This window comes from Nicotiana tabacum, chromosome 12 (genome assembly GCF_000715075.1).
Source record: "Nicotiana tabacum cultivar K326 chromosome 12, ASM71507v2, whole genome shotgun sequence".
Classification (NCBI taxonomy): Eukaryota; Viridiplantae; Streptophyta; class Magnoliopsida; order Solanales; family Solanaceae; genus Nicotiana; species Nicotiana tabacum.
Window position 1 is genome coordinate 130,254,476 of NC_134091.1, and position 15,658 is coordinate 130,270,133.

Sequence of the window (15,658 nt, forward strand, 5' to 3'; positions counted from 1 at the left end):
TAGCTTTTAAAAATTCAACTAACTTACCTCTCATTCCTGGGCTAAGTTTTGCTCCAATATAAACTTTTCGATCTGGCCATTAATCGAATAGCATAACAGCTTCGAGCTCCTCAATTGTTGTTTTGATGTTTTCATTCTTTCCTGGTTTTTGAATTACATCTGGTCTCGAATCCATATCAGTTTTCTTTGAAACATTTTCAGATGAGATTTGATTTACCACGTCTTCCACGAAATCCTAATTTGTATCAATGCTTTCGTTGTGTGACTGCACCACTGAATTGATATTCTTAGAAGTTTGTTGATCTCCTCGAATTTGTTGAATTCCCTATTTTGAAGGAAACTTAATAACTTGATGTAACGTAGACGACACAACATCCATGTCATGAATCCATGGCCTCCCAAGAATCACATTATAGGCCATGTCCGTGTCTATTACTTGAAATTTCGTCTCTTTGATGACTCCTTCCGCGAATATAGTTAACATTATCTCACCCTTCGTAATAACAGTTGAATTATTGAATCCCGATAAGGAACATGCTTTTGGTATCATCTGGTCGCCAATTTGCATTTCGTTCACCACTCACAATAAGATAATATTCACGGAGCTACCTGGATCAATCAAAACTCGTTTTACATTAGTATCATATATAAGTAAAGATATTACCAGTGCATAATTGTAAGGAATCATTAAGCCATCCGCATCTACATCATCAAATGTTATGCTATTTTCTTCCAAGGTTTGTCGAACTCGCTTTCCGTGGGTTACTGTGAATTTTACCATCTTTTTCGCAGTTGTGTACGTTACACCGTTGACTTCTTCTCCCCCGCTTATCATGTTCACTGTTTTCTTGGGAGATGGAGGTTCTTGTCTATTTTTCATATAAGACTGTTTACCTTTCTCGCTGAACATGTCCGTCAAGTATCCCTGCTTTAACAAATATTCTACCTCACCTTGTAATATTCTGCAATCTGATGTTCTATGGCCGCGGTCATTATGAAACTCGCACCAAAAATTTAGATTTCTTCTGTTTGGGTTTGATCTCATTTCCTTTGTCCATCGCACCTTATCTCCCATACTCCTTAAAACAGCTACCAACTCAGAAGTACTGATATTGAAACTATCGTTTCCAATCCTTGCATTTGCGTTGGTATCCCTATCATGCACATCTCGATCTTTTCTGAACCTAGATGATGATGAACCTGAATCTCTGTTCCTCAATCTATGGTCAGATCGTACATTTTCTGGCTTGGAACGTGCGTCTCGCCCTGGGGGTCCCATAAAAGGTTCGTACCTGTTATTACCGGACCTCTTTTCAGATTCCGATCACCTCGATCCTGTTCTCTCATTAACCTTTGACTGAGCAACGATGTCTTCTTTAATCTGCATCTTGGTACTATACCTGTTATATACATCATTCTATGTTGTGACAGGGAATTCTCGTAAGCTTTTTTTGAGCCTCCTCGTGGCTTCTGAACTTTTTTCGTTTAGATTACTCGTGAACTCCACAGCTTCCCAATTATCAGGTACTCTTGGTAACATCATTCTTTCATGCTGGAATCTATCTACAAATTCTCTGAGCAATTCTGTATCTCCTCACTTCACTTTGAAGATATCTTCCATTCTTTTTTCAACTTTTTGAGCCCCCGAGTGTGCTTTTATAAATAAATCTGCAAGCTTAGCAAAAGAGTCAATAGAATTTTCAGGTAAAAGAGAATACCATGTTAACGCCCCTTTCGTGAGTATTTCGCCAAACTTTTTGACCAACACTGACTCAATTTCCTGCTTGGTTAAATCATTGCCTTTTACTCCTGTGGTGAATGCAGTGACATGGTCACATGGATCGGTTGTTCCATCATATTTTGGGATGTCAGGCATTTTGAACTTCTTGGGAATGGACAATGGAGTTGTGCTTGGTTTTCGGGGTTGTTGCGAATATTTGTCGATATCCACTCCCTGAATCACATGTGGTACGCCAGGTATTTGCTCGATGTGGTCGTTTTATTCTTTCACCTATTTCTGCAAAGTTAGTAGTAAAGTTTGTAAATCAGAATTATTTGGTGTACCTGGTCTCCCATCACGTGATTCATTGGGAGTTCCCCCGCTTCCTGAATTAGCAAGCCCTGAGCGTGGAATTTCCACAGTTGCAGTACTATTTGGGGGAGGAGTTGGTGGTACAGTTGACAGTCCCCTCACGAAAGATTAGAGAGCATTATTCACGTGTTCAAGGATCAACTGTTTCACAGCATCCTGCTCAACGGTCTGCTCATCTCCATGTTGTTCATTCGTGTGAGTAGCAGATCTTTCAGGTGTTCCTTCTCGAGAAGTGCGTGGATATCTCTGAGGTGATGGAACTGGAGTTCCTTCTACCTGTTGGTTGTTGTCATTGACAGTTGACATGATTTGGTTGTGAGAGAGAAAGCATTGGAAAGTAAAAAGATTATCAGATTCCCGGTAACAGAACTAATTTGTTTAACAAAAAAAATAAGATTCTCGGTCAAAGCCTATTTTTAGAAGAACTCGGGTTACTGATAACCGAGAAATTCCGTACTTTCTCAATTATATGAAAGGAAATAAACGTGACAAGAAATATGAAAATAATTGATTAAAAAAGGAAGAAAGTAATTGTATTACAGTAAGAATCAGAACGTGCCTTTACAAGTGAAATTCTCTTTCCTTATATGGGGGTTTACAAATATAACGTTTCATTCCTTTTATGTCTGAGTCATTATGAGCATTAATGACATTAAATGAACCGTTATAATTGGCGATCGTAACTGTCCATGAAGATTCTGTAACGGTTCCGATTCTTCTTCCTCATTAATTGGAGGTTCGTGAATCTTTCCTTTTTACTGTCTTGATTCATTTCATCTGTGTCTCTTCATTGAATAATTTAGGCTCGAGCAATTGCGTCATTTCATCTCGTGAGTGATTTGTTCGTACCTCTTGTAACTCGTGCATCTTTTAATTATTACACTCCAATTGTTATCTTCTTAGTGATCCACATATCATGCCCTGCCAGCCACATATAATTCCACGTGTATTATTTATTTTCTATCAATACAGCTACGCGTTTCTCCTTCAAGGTACGTAACGTTAGAGAAAGCATACTTTTAATTGCTTAATTATATTACACATTCGCTCGTAAGTAAACACATAGAAATACTTTTGCTTCTTGGCTAACCGTGACATTTGAACCCTAGATTTCCTTAGATTTTTGTTCTGATGTTATGTTGAATTGTGTGACGATCTTATCTGATAAGTTAAGTTGTTAGAGAGAGTATAGTTTTAATTACTTAATTATGTTGTATGTCTCAGAACATGTCGATATCACGAGCAAGAAAAGACCAGGTGAAATCCTGTCATTGGAAGACACCAAGAAGATGAAGTATACATGGCAAGTTGTTCAGCAAAGCATGAGGTTGTTCCCTCCCATCTTTGGTTCATTCAGAAAAGCAACTGCTGACTAATATGAAGGATTTACAATTCCAAAAGGGTGGAAGGTAAGAATTATGCATCTTATTTAACTAATAATACACTAACATTATAAAATATCTTTATACTATAAACGTTTAGAAGGGGAGCCTTAGATCAACGGTAAAGTTGTCTCTGTGTGATCTATAGGTCACGGCAGTGACGGATCCAGGATTTATAGGTCGTGGGTGTTTCAATAATTTTAGTGTAAATTCTAAATGGTCAAACATAATCATAATGGGTGCTCATGGTCAATTATTTAAATTTTTAGATATTATCTATGAATATATTGCACAATTTGGCCAAATCCAAGGGGTGCTTCGGCACCCATACCTCCAAAGATAGATCCGCCACTGGGTCACGGGTTTGAGCCGTGCATTCAACCACTGACGCTTGCATCAGGGTAGCCTGCCTACATCACACCCCTTGGGAGTGCGGCCCTTCCATGGACCCTGTGTGTAGGGGTGCTTATCGGTGGATCAGACGGATAAGTACGCTTAACGGTTCGGCTTAATGGTTATCTGATTATAAATGTAGTAATCTGCTAGCCATTCAATAAGACAACATGCGGATTGGTATCGGATTAACAATTATCGGGCGGTTATCGGCTAAACCAAATAATTTTTTTTGAACAATCATTCAATCAATACCAAACAGTTTCAAATTAATACCAAAATTTTAATACCATCTAAGATCTAACCAAACGATATTTTTTAATTGAAGGGTATTCAAGACTATTCATATTATCATACATGTATTAATCAAATTTTTAATACCATTAAGACTATTCATACAAACATACACGTATTAATCATTGAGATTTTGATTTTTCGACTTCTCAGTTCTCAGTTCAAGAGAGAGACGAGACTGATGACTTCTCTGCCTCTAGTGGCTGCAGACAATTGAGAATTAGAAAACAGAAATTAGGGATTTAGCCATTTAGGGTTTCAATAGTACTTTATATACATAGGGGTAAAAGTGTAAATATAAAATTTTTTAACGGGTTAACGGTTTACTTGATAAGAAAATTGAGTAATCCGCCCCCAAACTGTTAAGCCGTTAATTATAAAATCTCAATCCGTTCATCATCCATTACCATGATAATCCGATACCAATAAGCCAATAAGTCATCGGTTTGATTCGGATAACAATTTGGGTTCGGTTTTGAACAACCCTACATGTGTGAACCCTGGAAGCTTCGTATACCTGATGCCCTTTTCTATAAGCTTTTAACTTGTTATAGCAGGTTACCTATCTGTGATTACATTTTCAGTGATGTGTAAATATCTTTTAAACTGTCAGTGCATAAAATATCAAACAAAGACATTCTTCATCCATTGCTGTGATCTAAAATGGTCTTAATTTTTGCTACTACTGTGTAGGTGCTGGGGACAACATATGGAACACATTATAGCCCAGAGTATTTTGAAGACCCTCGGGACAACATATGGAACACATTATAGCCCAGAGTATTTTGAAGACCCTCAGAAATTTGATCCAAGCAGATTTGACAAGCCAGTTCAACCATATGCATTTGTATCATTTGGTGGAGGGCCAAGACTGTGTGCTGGATATCATTTGGCAAAGCTAAACATTCTCATTTTTGTACATTATGTTGTGATTCAATACAACTGGTCACTGTTATATCCAGATGAACAAATTTTAGCAGAACCAGTTCCCTTCCCTTCTAAAGGAATGCCCATTAAAATTTCTTCCAAGTCTTTATAAAAGCATAATTTTGTTACTAAAATTTCTATCTAAAAGTACACTTCATTATTTTGAAAAGAAATCGTAACTTCTTTATCATTAATTAGGACAGAACAAATCTCAGCTATTGAAGACACGTGTAGAGGGAATTGTAATGGAGAATAATGCTTCCTATTTCTATGACAATCAATGACATTGTTTTTTACAGTTTTTTTGTTTGTTTTAGATTCATAAATAAAACACTATTAACAGCTTGTTTGGATGGTTGTTACATGTCATTTCATAATGTATCATACTGTATTGTTTAATGAATATAATGTTTGAATAGATTATATCATTTACCGTCATTTCATGATGTCACGCACCAACGATTTGAAGAATAAACTTGCAATATTATTAAAAAAAATAGGATATAAAGTAGAATTATTATATAAAAAAATAGGATAAAGAATAAAATATAATTATTTAATAATAAAGAAGGGCAAGATAAGAAAAAAAAGCAAGGTAACGACGCCACCACACCAAATCCATCGTTTCATAAAATGACACTTTTCATCGTTACATAACGATGGATTTAACGATACGATACAATAAAATTAAAGTAACAATCAAAACAAATATTATATTTAAAGTAACAATATGATACAATACGATAGGTAACAACCGTCCAAACAAGTTGTAAGTGACTAAATTGGTAATTAGATGAATGTAATTACTAATATACGACAAGGGCCTCATTGGGTTATTTTGAAGCGGCAGATAATGCCAATGGAAATGGGGTCTCCTCATCTTAATGATGGCCTCATCTCTATACATTTATTACAACTCAATTGACTGTCGTCTAAGCGACGGAGTGAGAAATTTTATTAAGGAAATCAAAATATAAAGAGTAATAAATACATGAAAATGTCAAGAATATTCTACGTATAATATATATCAGAAAAAAGTTGACTTATTTACACGACATAATTTCAAGGGTGTCAATTAAATCCTCTTGGCCTATTGGACAAGTATAGCTCCGCCCTTTGCCTTTAGGCACATCTAGCTGCATTTAGAGGCGGACCTAAAACTAGTTTTGTATATGTTTAAAATGTATGAATATAACAATAATAAGATCACACTCATTCTGAACTCATCGACATGAAATCTTGAACTCAATTCTTGCCTCGCATATGCATCAGTTTACAAATATTAAACGGTAGATAAAAAATCAAAAGATGTGAAGGGTTCATTACCAAACTCAGCTCTTGTTCATCCACAACAGTCACAGGTGGCTTTGACACAAAAAGAGAAAGAATTTAAAAGCTCAAAGTCCCGGGGGGACAGACAACAATTTTGCAGTCTCATTTACTACAGCAATTCAATGCAGTATTCCTTCACCTACCTGTCTGAGAAGGCATCAAGTCTCATAGGAGTATTAATTATGTCAGCCAAAACTGGTCTTACTCATACCATTCTTTTCCAAGTGTTTCCTTTGTGGAAATTCTCATATTTACTACTTAAACTCAAAATAAGAGTGTGTGTTAGTGGAGAAAACACATAAAATAGGAGTGCTATCAGCTCAGTTGAGCTTAAACAAGCAGATTCCAAGAAAAAGGACCTGGATTCAACTGTATCAGTGCAGTATATTACACCGTATTGCCTTATCGGAGCTGGCTCTTCCGGAAGAGCGTAGGTTAATGATTATTATAAAGGCGTATGTGAAGGACAATGATAGCAGTGGGGTTCCAGATGTCGTCGCTAGATTGAGATCTATAGGGTGATAAGTACTTCAACTACTTTGTATCAAGTGAAGAGAAGGGGGTGGTAGGCTTAGTAGGGCTCGAACTTTCAATATCACCGTTATGAGTGATATAATTTCAACTTTCTACTAATTAAACTTAAAGCTGGTATGGATCTCTACCTGCAATCGTCTCACTATATCCACATATACAGTGAGATTTACATCAAGTAACAGCAGAGCATATGACTTGGACATATTTCAGTATTCCCACATAATAGTACAGGCAATTCTAGAAAGAGATTCTCCTAGCCAGAAAGTGTTTATATGGTCATACATTTTAGGCCAAATACCTATACGGCCCCTTAAACTTGGCTCCAATTTCCATTTAAACACTTCAACTAAGGCCAGTACCTATTGTATACTTTAACTTAATATATTATGTACCTATTAAACACCTCATGACATGTGGCACGATGTGTTATTTGCACTTAAGAGTTCGGCGCGTGAACAAGAAATGTTATATTTTTTCTGTTTTCTTCTAGACATTTTTTTAATTCTTTTTCTTTCTCTTTCATTTCTCATCGCTACCTCCATCCCTGAGTTGAACACATGCCTACAGTTTCCAGCTGCTGATATCTGAGGAAACATGAAGAAAGGATCAAGATTCTTGAAGAAAAGGAAGTCGGCGTCTACGAATATGAGTTTATCATATTCCTCCTAATTTCCTCTAGGGCCTTTTTATAGAACTTCTAATTATGGGAATATAAATCCATTAAATGGTTTAATCAAAGGCAGCTTCCAATTGTTTTGATAGCAAGATATAAGAAAAGTAGCAGGCATGAAAAACGATTCCAAAACACAAACCCAAAGATAAATTGTTCAAAAAATAGTTTATTTAAATTCCATCCAAAGATCCGATACCTAAAAGAAGTGAATCAAATTGGGATAGCGGAAAATAAACTCAGCAATTTCAGAAAATAATCAAGCAAACTCGAGTAGATTTTGCAAAGAGAAACCCAGCAAGAAAAGCGCAACAATTTCAAACATCAACTCTGTAAAATTGATCCGATTTTACACCGATAAAACTCAACAAGAAAAATCCAGCAATTTCAGACATCAAAAACATGAATTAATTTTGAAGCTACAAACATGGAGTTCAATCCAACGATTTCGCCGGCATCGAAATTTTCCGTCCAGATGTGAAATTTAACGGCGAAGATGTACAACTACAAACATGGAGATTTTCCAACCAAGAAGACAACAATATGCTTTTTGTTTGGACATTACTAGAGAGGTGGAAAAATATGAATGGGCAGGGAAGAAGCAAATAGCTTGAGAAAGGAGAGGGGAAAAGAAATGACTGTTCGGAAAAGATGAGTTTGGTAGGTGGGTGGGGGAGTAAAGTTTTTAATATTTTTTTAAATATTTTCCAATTTGGATTATTTAACCTTAAATAAAGAAAAAAGAAAATGGACACAACCACGTGTCACTCTTTAATTCGATGTTGCACCACATTATCTGAAAGTGAACACCACGCACTTACCTTTTTACACTGGGTGAGTGCGAGGTATTTCATAGGTACATATTGCATTAAGTTAAAGTGTATAATAGGTATTGGCCTTAGTTAAAGTGTTTAAATGGAAATTGGAGCCAACTTTAAGGGGCCGTATATGTATTTGGCCTACATTTTATAACTGCGACTATGGAAAGTATTTTGAATTTGTGATAATGACATACTTGAATATAAAGGGCAGCCCGATATACTAAGCTCCGGCTATGCGCAGGGTTCGGGAAAGGGTTGGACCACAAGGGCCTATTGTACGCAACCTTAGCCTTCATTTCTGCAAGAGGATGTTTCCACGGCTCGAATCTCTGACCTCCTGGTCACGTGACAAATGACATACTTGGATATGTTTAGAGTAATGAAGGACCTTTGTCCATATTCTGCAATATGAGATTTAGATGACACCTTAAATGCAACCTGCAACATATACAGCTAACCTCAAACTCTTTCACCTGCTTATATTAACTTCTGTACATCATTACTCTTTATATATACAACTCTTCTCTTGTATCACTAGACATAAGTTAAACTCTTTACCCCCCCAAAACTCCCTCTTATTCATTCTCTTTTCTCTCCTTTAGTTCCCTTGAGAGCAAACCAAGATGGTGAAGGAGAAAAACATGCAAACTTTTCTAATCCTATGGGTTGCAGTTGCCGCTTTGCTCTCACAGAATTTGCTCATTCCTGTCATGTCTACTGCGGCGTTTGAAGAAAAGAAAACCTATAACTCTCCGGACCCAAATATCAGAAGTCCTCCAAGATGTCTGTCCTTACCTCTCTATGTCAAGCTGTTTTTGCCTTTTGCTTCAGTCTTTCTGTCACTAGCTATTTTCAAGATATTGCCATAAGCTGCTTTCTTTAACTACTTTTTAAGCTTAATATTTGCTTAGATACTGGACTAAAAAAGACAAATAAGAAATGTTATTATTACTACTAAATGTTTGCTGAGTCAAGATATCTAGGATAATAGGATTCTTTTTCCAAATTTGGACTAGATTTTTGCTTGTAGACAGGTTCATGCAAATCTCCTTCAATCTCACAATTTTATATATTTTATGACAGCTTCGCGAACACCTCCATCACATGGCTCAGGAAGCGGCTCGGGAACGCCACCCTCTCAAGGAGGCGGTGGCCATGGAGGAACACCGCCTGCTAACTGTGGTAATCCGCCAAGCGGAGGGGGGCGTCGTAATCCCAGTCCACCTCCTCCTTCTGGAGGTCGTGGAGGTGGTTACTATCCCTCCCCTCCAACTTTTGGGGGAAGCCCTCCAAGTACTCCCTCCACACCTACCCCACCAACTACTCCTATCATTGGCCCAGGCACGCCAAGCACTCCTGGCGTCTCCGTACCATCACCTCCATTTAATCCCAATTCACCACCTTCTCGAGGTGGTTACTATCCCTCCCCTCCAACTTATGGTGGAATTCCTCCAAGTATTCCTACACCTAGCACCCCGTCCACACCAACCATTGTAACCCCACCAACTACTCCTATAATTGGCCCAGGCACCCCAAGCACCCCTGGGATATCCACGCCTTCAGCTCCATTTGACCCCTATTCACCACCTTCGGGCGGTTACATCTATCCCTCCCCTCCAAGTTTTCCTACACCTAGTACCCCCGGTTTTCCCACAATTCTAACTCCACCTACTCCAATCATCGACCCAGGCATTCCAAGCACTCCTGGTATTTACATACCTCCACCTCTATTTGATCCCAACTCACCACCTTTCCCACTCGAGTAAGTGAATTGTGTCATCAGCTTTACATGCAGTCAATTGCAGCATGCAGCATATACTAACAAGAAATGTTATGAATTGCAGTTACTGGAGAACTAACCCGGCTCTAATATGGGGCTTGTTTGGCTGGTGGGCAACTGTTGGTAGCGCATTTGGTGTGGCTAGTACTCCAGGGTTCGGGGGGAACTTGAACCTGCTGCAAGCACTTTCAAACCCTTGTGCCGATGGCGTTGGGGACCTCTACAGGGAAGGAACAGCTTCTTTGTTGAACTCCATGGTGAGCAAGAATTTCGCTTACAGTACCAAACAAGTTAGGGATAGTTTTGTTGCAGCACTCAGTTCAGACAAGGCAGCAGCAGCTCAGGCGCGGGTATTCAAGTTAGCCAACGAAGGTCGATTCAAGCCCAAAGCTTGAAACACTCATATTTCCATAGTCACTGTGTATCTTGCTATGTCCAGTTTCATTGTGATTTCCTGTGAGTTCGCTTTAGGATTGAATCTTAATGTCTCAAGAGGATACCAGCTTATAATCACGTATATGTAAATTATTACTCTGATGTGCTGTGTGTTAGATTGCCTTATGCAGATTTCAGAAACATTTGAATGTCTTCTTTGTAAAGAAATCACATGTCCAAATAAACAATAACATAGTATTGTATTAGGTCAGCATGCTGCTTCTCAGAATCTCCACAAGAACTCTGTAGTTTTGTCAAAAGTAATAAACCTTAATTGACCAAAGTTGAAAAGAGAGACATGCACACGTCATACAACCACCTATATAAATCGGACAAGAACTTATCGTCGTTAGATGATCTTTCTTCAACGTCAACATAGTTTACCAATAGGAGAAAAATAATTAAGCAGTAGAATTGACCATATTGTGTCTATTGTATGCGACTTCCGCTATGTAGGGAGTCCGGGGAAAGAATTGACCATATTTTGTCTATTATATGCGGCTTTACCTTGTATTTCTGCAAGAGGCTGTTTTTGTAGCTTGAACCTGTAACCTCCGAAAACTCCCCGTCACAAAAAAGGAGCACACGAAAACAAATGTAATGTTTTCTCCCATTGTAGTGTTAGTTCATAAATCAAGCTCCAAAACAATTATCCATAATAGCATGTGCATTATTTGTGTCCGGATGATAATCCAAGACTTTTACCTTTGCAAATAAGCTGTTAAAAGTTAAAACTTGCAGTGCAACCACAAGTCAATGTAAGAAAACTCTGTGTGAAAAGGGTAACATAAGATACATTTCTCATTTCAGAGACATTTTCATTAAGATAATTACCCAAGCTCTGGGCAAGTCATTGGTTTGCATAACCTAATCAGTCACTTTTCCCAAAATTTTCATTCATGTTTAACTTGCACAAGTAGATGACAACAGTTTGATCCAAAAAAGTTCAAAAAAATTACTTACTATATTCACAAGGTTATTCTATCTGCTAAAACAACAAAAACTGAAACCACTAAACAACAACCTGTGGTTGGTGAGTGCATATCAGATTTCAGTTTTAAACTTCATCATACCAGTTTGATTCTGGTTTTTAAGGCACACCAATGGCTTAAAACAAATAAATAAATCAAGGTCTAAATGTAATAAAGCAAACAAAAGATTCAGTAGTTTTCATGAGATGTTGAAAAGATTGCTCAAAGGAAAATTGTAATGAATAGTTTTGATTATGAGTAGCAGGATTGGCAAAAAGCAACCCCACAATATTAAAGAAGCAATGGTGCAACATTAGACCTTTAGTTCACCACATTATAAGGTTTTAAAAAGTGCAGAACTATTCATATATCATATCTACAATTGAAAATCAACCAACAATACAACTCCAGAACAATACATTCAGCAGCCAAACAGTATGATAGTCCAGAAAGTATTTTCCATCACAATGCAAGCACAGCAAGTGGAATGAACCTGGTCAAAATATTATTAGCACCAAACGACATTATTCAGGTTCGCTGTCAGTAGTCCAAAGCAGAGTGAGTGACATTCTCCCCGCGCTGTTAGAAGAAATTAAGCAGGACAGAAGACCTGATTAGCTCAAATGAGTCTCAAACCAGTTGAAGATTTGCTCAGATTGCAAGCTGGTCATTTCATGAAAAGCAAATGCAAGGTTCATTTCCTCTTCAATGTGCTTTGCTAAGGACTTATCCGGGAGAACAATATCTCTCTCTTGGAGAGTCTCCTTCCAATGTATATCACGCCCATCATTTGTCATGAAACCATTCTTATCGACAAAACCCTTTTCCTGAAATAGACTAAACAACTTCGCCGATGTAGCAACATCAATATCAGGGATTCTATCAGCAAACAGATTAGGCGACAGAGGAAACTCCAAGCATTTAACTTCTGCAACATCAATGTGTTTTCCCTTCAGGAGTATCGCGAATCGTTCTAGTTTCTGCATCCTACTCTTATCTTTTGGCATGTGCACAAAAAGGGTGGGCGGATAACTCTCTGGTATCTCTATTTGATCATACAATCCTTCGATAATCATGACCGTGATGCTACTAAATCTTAAATCAGTCGCGAGAATTGAAACAAAGTATCCTCCAGAGGAAGCACCCAAAGCTACAAGAGGCAAATGTTGAAGCTTTTGCTTAGCAATCCACCACTCAATAATATCTTTGACGACGAATCTTTCCTCTTTGAACGACCAGCACGCCTCAGCACTTGATACCACGATAACTGAAAATTTCCTAGCTAGAGCATTAAGTGTAAGAAGCCTCTCTTCAGGTAAACCGACACAATTCGGGCACTTAGATGATCTATCCCAAAAGTTAGCTGCTTTACCATCACAACCATGTGCAAGAAAAAGAATTGCTTTGGGTGAGTCAGGGATTTGCCATATTATATCTGTTCCATTCCTGAACTCTACTGTGGGGTCTAACTTAACGACAGAGCTAAAACTATCCCAATTCTGTTTGATTATCTCAGATGATGAACCAGATTGTTCTCCGTTCTCTCGATACAAAACCAAATATAGAACAGAAATGAAGAGTAGAAATGCAATCACAATAGACAGTCGTTTATTTTGGACATTATTCGGTAGTTTGAGCACCATCTTTACTCGTTCGAGCACGCCTGGTAAACAATGAAAACAATAGGACCATTACTCTCTCACAGTTACATCTGGAGACAACTTAACAATAGGCCAAATCCACAGTTCAAGTTGACAAAAGTGTGATAAATATCATGCAAACAACAGTAGATGTGGAGCATGGATTTGATCAATCAAGTTTCCTATTCCATTGTCTGATAGAATAGATTAACTCCAGTTTTTAATTTGTATTGAAAACAAATAATTTAGCTCCAAAAAAACTCCATTATTTAGAAAGATTTGCAAAATAAGTTTTTCAAATCTTTCAAAAACTCCTAAAACCAGCATGTTGGGCTATACCGGTCCACACATACTCAAAAGGCGTCACACTATTAACTGTATCCCTACTTTTTTTCAGCTAACTTTGTCGGCACAGCCAACATAGTTTTTGAAGTTTTTCAGTTTCTTTCAAATTTTGAATTTTCTTTTTGGAGATTTAGCTCAAACAAATACCTTTGCAAAAACTCGAAAACTGAGTTCAAAAGTCAAAAGCTCCCAATAGTTCATACACGCAGAGTTACTGGGCCATTTCTGCAAAAGAGAACATAAGAGTTGCGGATCCAAAATTTTAGTCCGAAAGTGAGAATGCACCCATTATAGATAGACTTAGCATAAATATATATACAAAAAAAGAATCACAATATGAAGCTTAATTACCTGAAAACATTTTATCATTCAATGTCTGTAAAAAGGCTATAGATGATAGAGATCGAAGTCGTTGACCGGTTTTAGCAGAAGTGGCCTGAAAATATCGAGGCCATGATTCAAAGTAACTAGCCTCAACTCCACATTGGTGTTTGGACTTCTAGATTAAACAAAAAGGTGATTCTACCGGGTATTATACAAGGGTCGCCTGGTTTGGGCTTGGGGTCTATTGGGCTAAGGATATTGGGCCAATTTGATTCAAAAATTAGTTTAAAGCTAGGCTATTATTTAAATACACGAAAATAATTTATAACCATACTTGAAAAATAAGTAAAAATATTATTTATACACTGAAATGTAGAGTCGGAGCTAGCGATTTATGTGTGTGTTCTAAATTTTAAAGCAATTTATGTGTTATAAATTTTAAAATAAAATACTGCTTTCAGCGGGAATCAAACCCCCATGTTTTCCGGCGAATCCACAACCCTTATCATTGAACCAAGACTCCTTTTGTTACTGGGTTCGGCAATATATATTTATATAGATTTAATAAATATTTCAATACAAATACAGGGTTCAGGAAAAAGTCACTAGGTTCGTCCGAACCTGCACCCACTACTGTAGCTCCGCCGTTGACACAAAAATCATAAAACTATTACTACATAACACAAAAAGTATCCAACTTTTCCAAGCAATAATTTTTTAATCAATATTTTGCATTTTTTATTTTAAATTCAATAAATATTGACCCAATTATACCTACTCAACCCAACTCAAAACCCTATCTAAATATATATCTGAGGCTATTCAAAATCGAACTGTAACCGTTAATCGAACCGAAAAATTGCTTATTGGCTTATTGGTATCGGGTTATCAGGGTAACAGTTGGTGAACGAATTGAGATTTTATAATTAATGACTTAACGGTTCGGGGCCAGATTACTCAATTTACTTATCTAATAAATCGTTAATCCGTTACGAATTTTTATATTTATACTTTTACTCCTATGTATATAAAGTAATTTTTGAAACCTTAAGGTACTCTCGGGAACTTCAAGGTACTCTTTATTGAATTCCCAACTATTGTTTTCCCTTTCTTTTGCAGTCAAAACATGATATGCTAACAGTATATTGAAAAGCATGTACTCAAAATGATGTATGTCAAGAAGTTACATGCATCTCTTCTTTCTTCTTCTGTTGTTGATATACATATTCCTTGATTGTACGGTTGTCCTGAACAGTGTTTTAAAAGGTGTTTTCAGGGCGAGCCCCGGGGAGAGGCGTACCAAAAATGCCCTAGGGCGATGGTGTGGGGCAAAAGTCTCAAGAGGCGTACGCCCAACAATTCGGAGCGTAAGCCCGAGCGTTCAGGACGTACGCCCGGGCGTTCAAGACGCGTTTTTTTAGTGAGGAGTAAGGCCTAGAGAACTTTTCAAATTAAAATAAAATTTGTTGAATAAGTTCTTTATATAATACCCAAATTCTCAAAAATTAGTTTGGTAATTACTCAAAAGGTTTAAAAAGGAACTCAGAAGTATTAAATTTAAAAGTCAAGACCTTTTTTATTGATTGAAGCCCTAATTCATGGTCTTTCCCGATTCTTTATCGTGTCCGCTAGTATGCTAATATCTCCCAAAAGCAACGAATATTTTTTTTTTTTACAAATACAAAGAGAACTCCATTCTCCTTCATAGAAGCAAGTTC

The 15,658-nt window shown here is 37.3% G+C and overlaps 2 protein-coding genes across 2 annotated transcripts; one reads left to right on the top strand and one right to left on the bottom strand.

Annotated features, from left to right (window-relative positions):
* The first annotated feature begins 8,960 nt into the window (after nucleotides 1-8,960).
* On the top strand, nucleotides 8,961-10,809 carry LOC107788309 (uncharacterized). The gene is made up of 3 exons (XM_016609985.2): nucleotides 8,961-9,228; nucleotides 9,529-10,207; nucleotides 10,290-10,809. Exons 1-3 carry the CDS (start codon nucleotides 9,069-9,071, stop codon nucleotides 10,618-10,620), a joined length of 1,170 nt encoding a protein of 389 aa, XP_016465471.2. The 5' UTR covers nucleotides 8,961-9,068; the 3' UTR covers nucleotides 10,621-10,809.
* Nucleotides 10,810-11,982: 1,173 nt separating this feature from the next.
* LOC107788310 (uncharacterized) lies at nucleotides 11,983-14,135 on the bottom strand. The gene is made up of 3 exons (XM_016609986.2): nucleotides 13,968-14,135; nucleotides 13,764-13,841; nucleotides 11,983-13,294 (listed from the first exon to the last, which is right to left on the bottom strand). Exon 3 carries the CDS (start codon nucleotides 13,272-13,274, stop codon nucleotides 12,246-12,248), a length of 1,029 nt encoding a protein of 342 aa, XP_016465472.1. The 5' UTR covers nucleotides 13,275-13,294; nucleotides 13,764-13,841; nucleotides 13,968-14,135; the 3' UTR covers nucleotides 11,983-12,245.
* Nucleotides 14,136-15,658: the final 1,523 nt, after the last annotated feature.

Coding starts and splice junctions, on each gene's coding strand:
- LOC107788309 (XM_016609985.2), top strand. CDS start 9,069: ATGGTGAAGGAGAAAAACATGCAAACTTTTCTAATCCTATGGGTTGCA. Junction 9,229..9,528: donor TATCAGAAGTCCTCCAAGAT/GTCTGTCCTTAC, acceptor ATTTTATGACAG/CTTCGCGAACACCTCCATCA. Junction 10,208..10,289: donor TCACCACCTTTCCCACTCGA/GTAAGTGAATTG, acceptor TATGAATTGCAG/TTACTGGAGAACTAACCCGG.
- LOC107788310 (XM_016609986.2), bottom strand. CDS start 13,274: ATGGTGCTCAAACTACCGAATAATGTCCAAAATAAACGACTGTCTATT.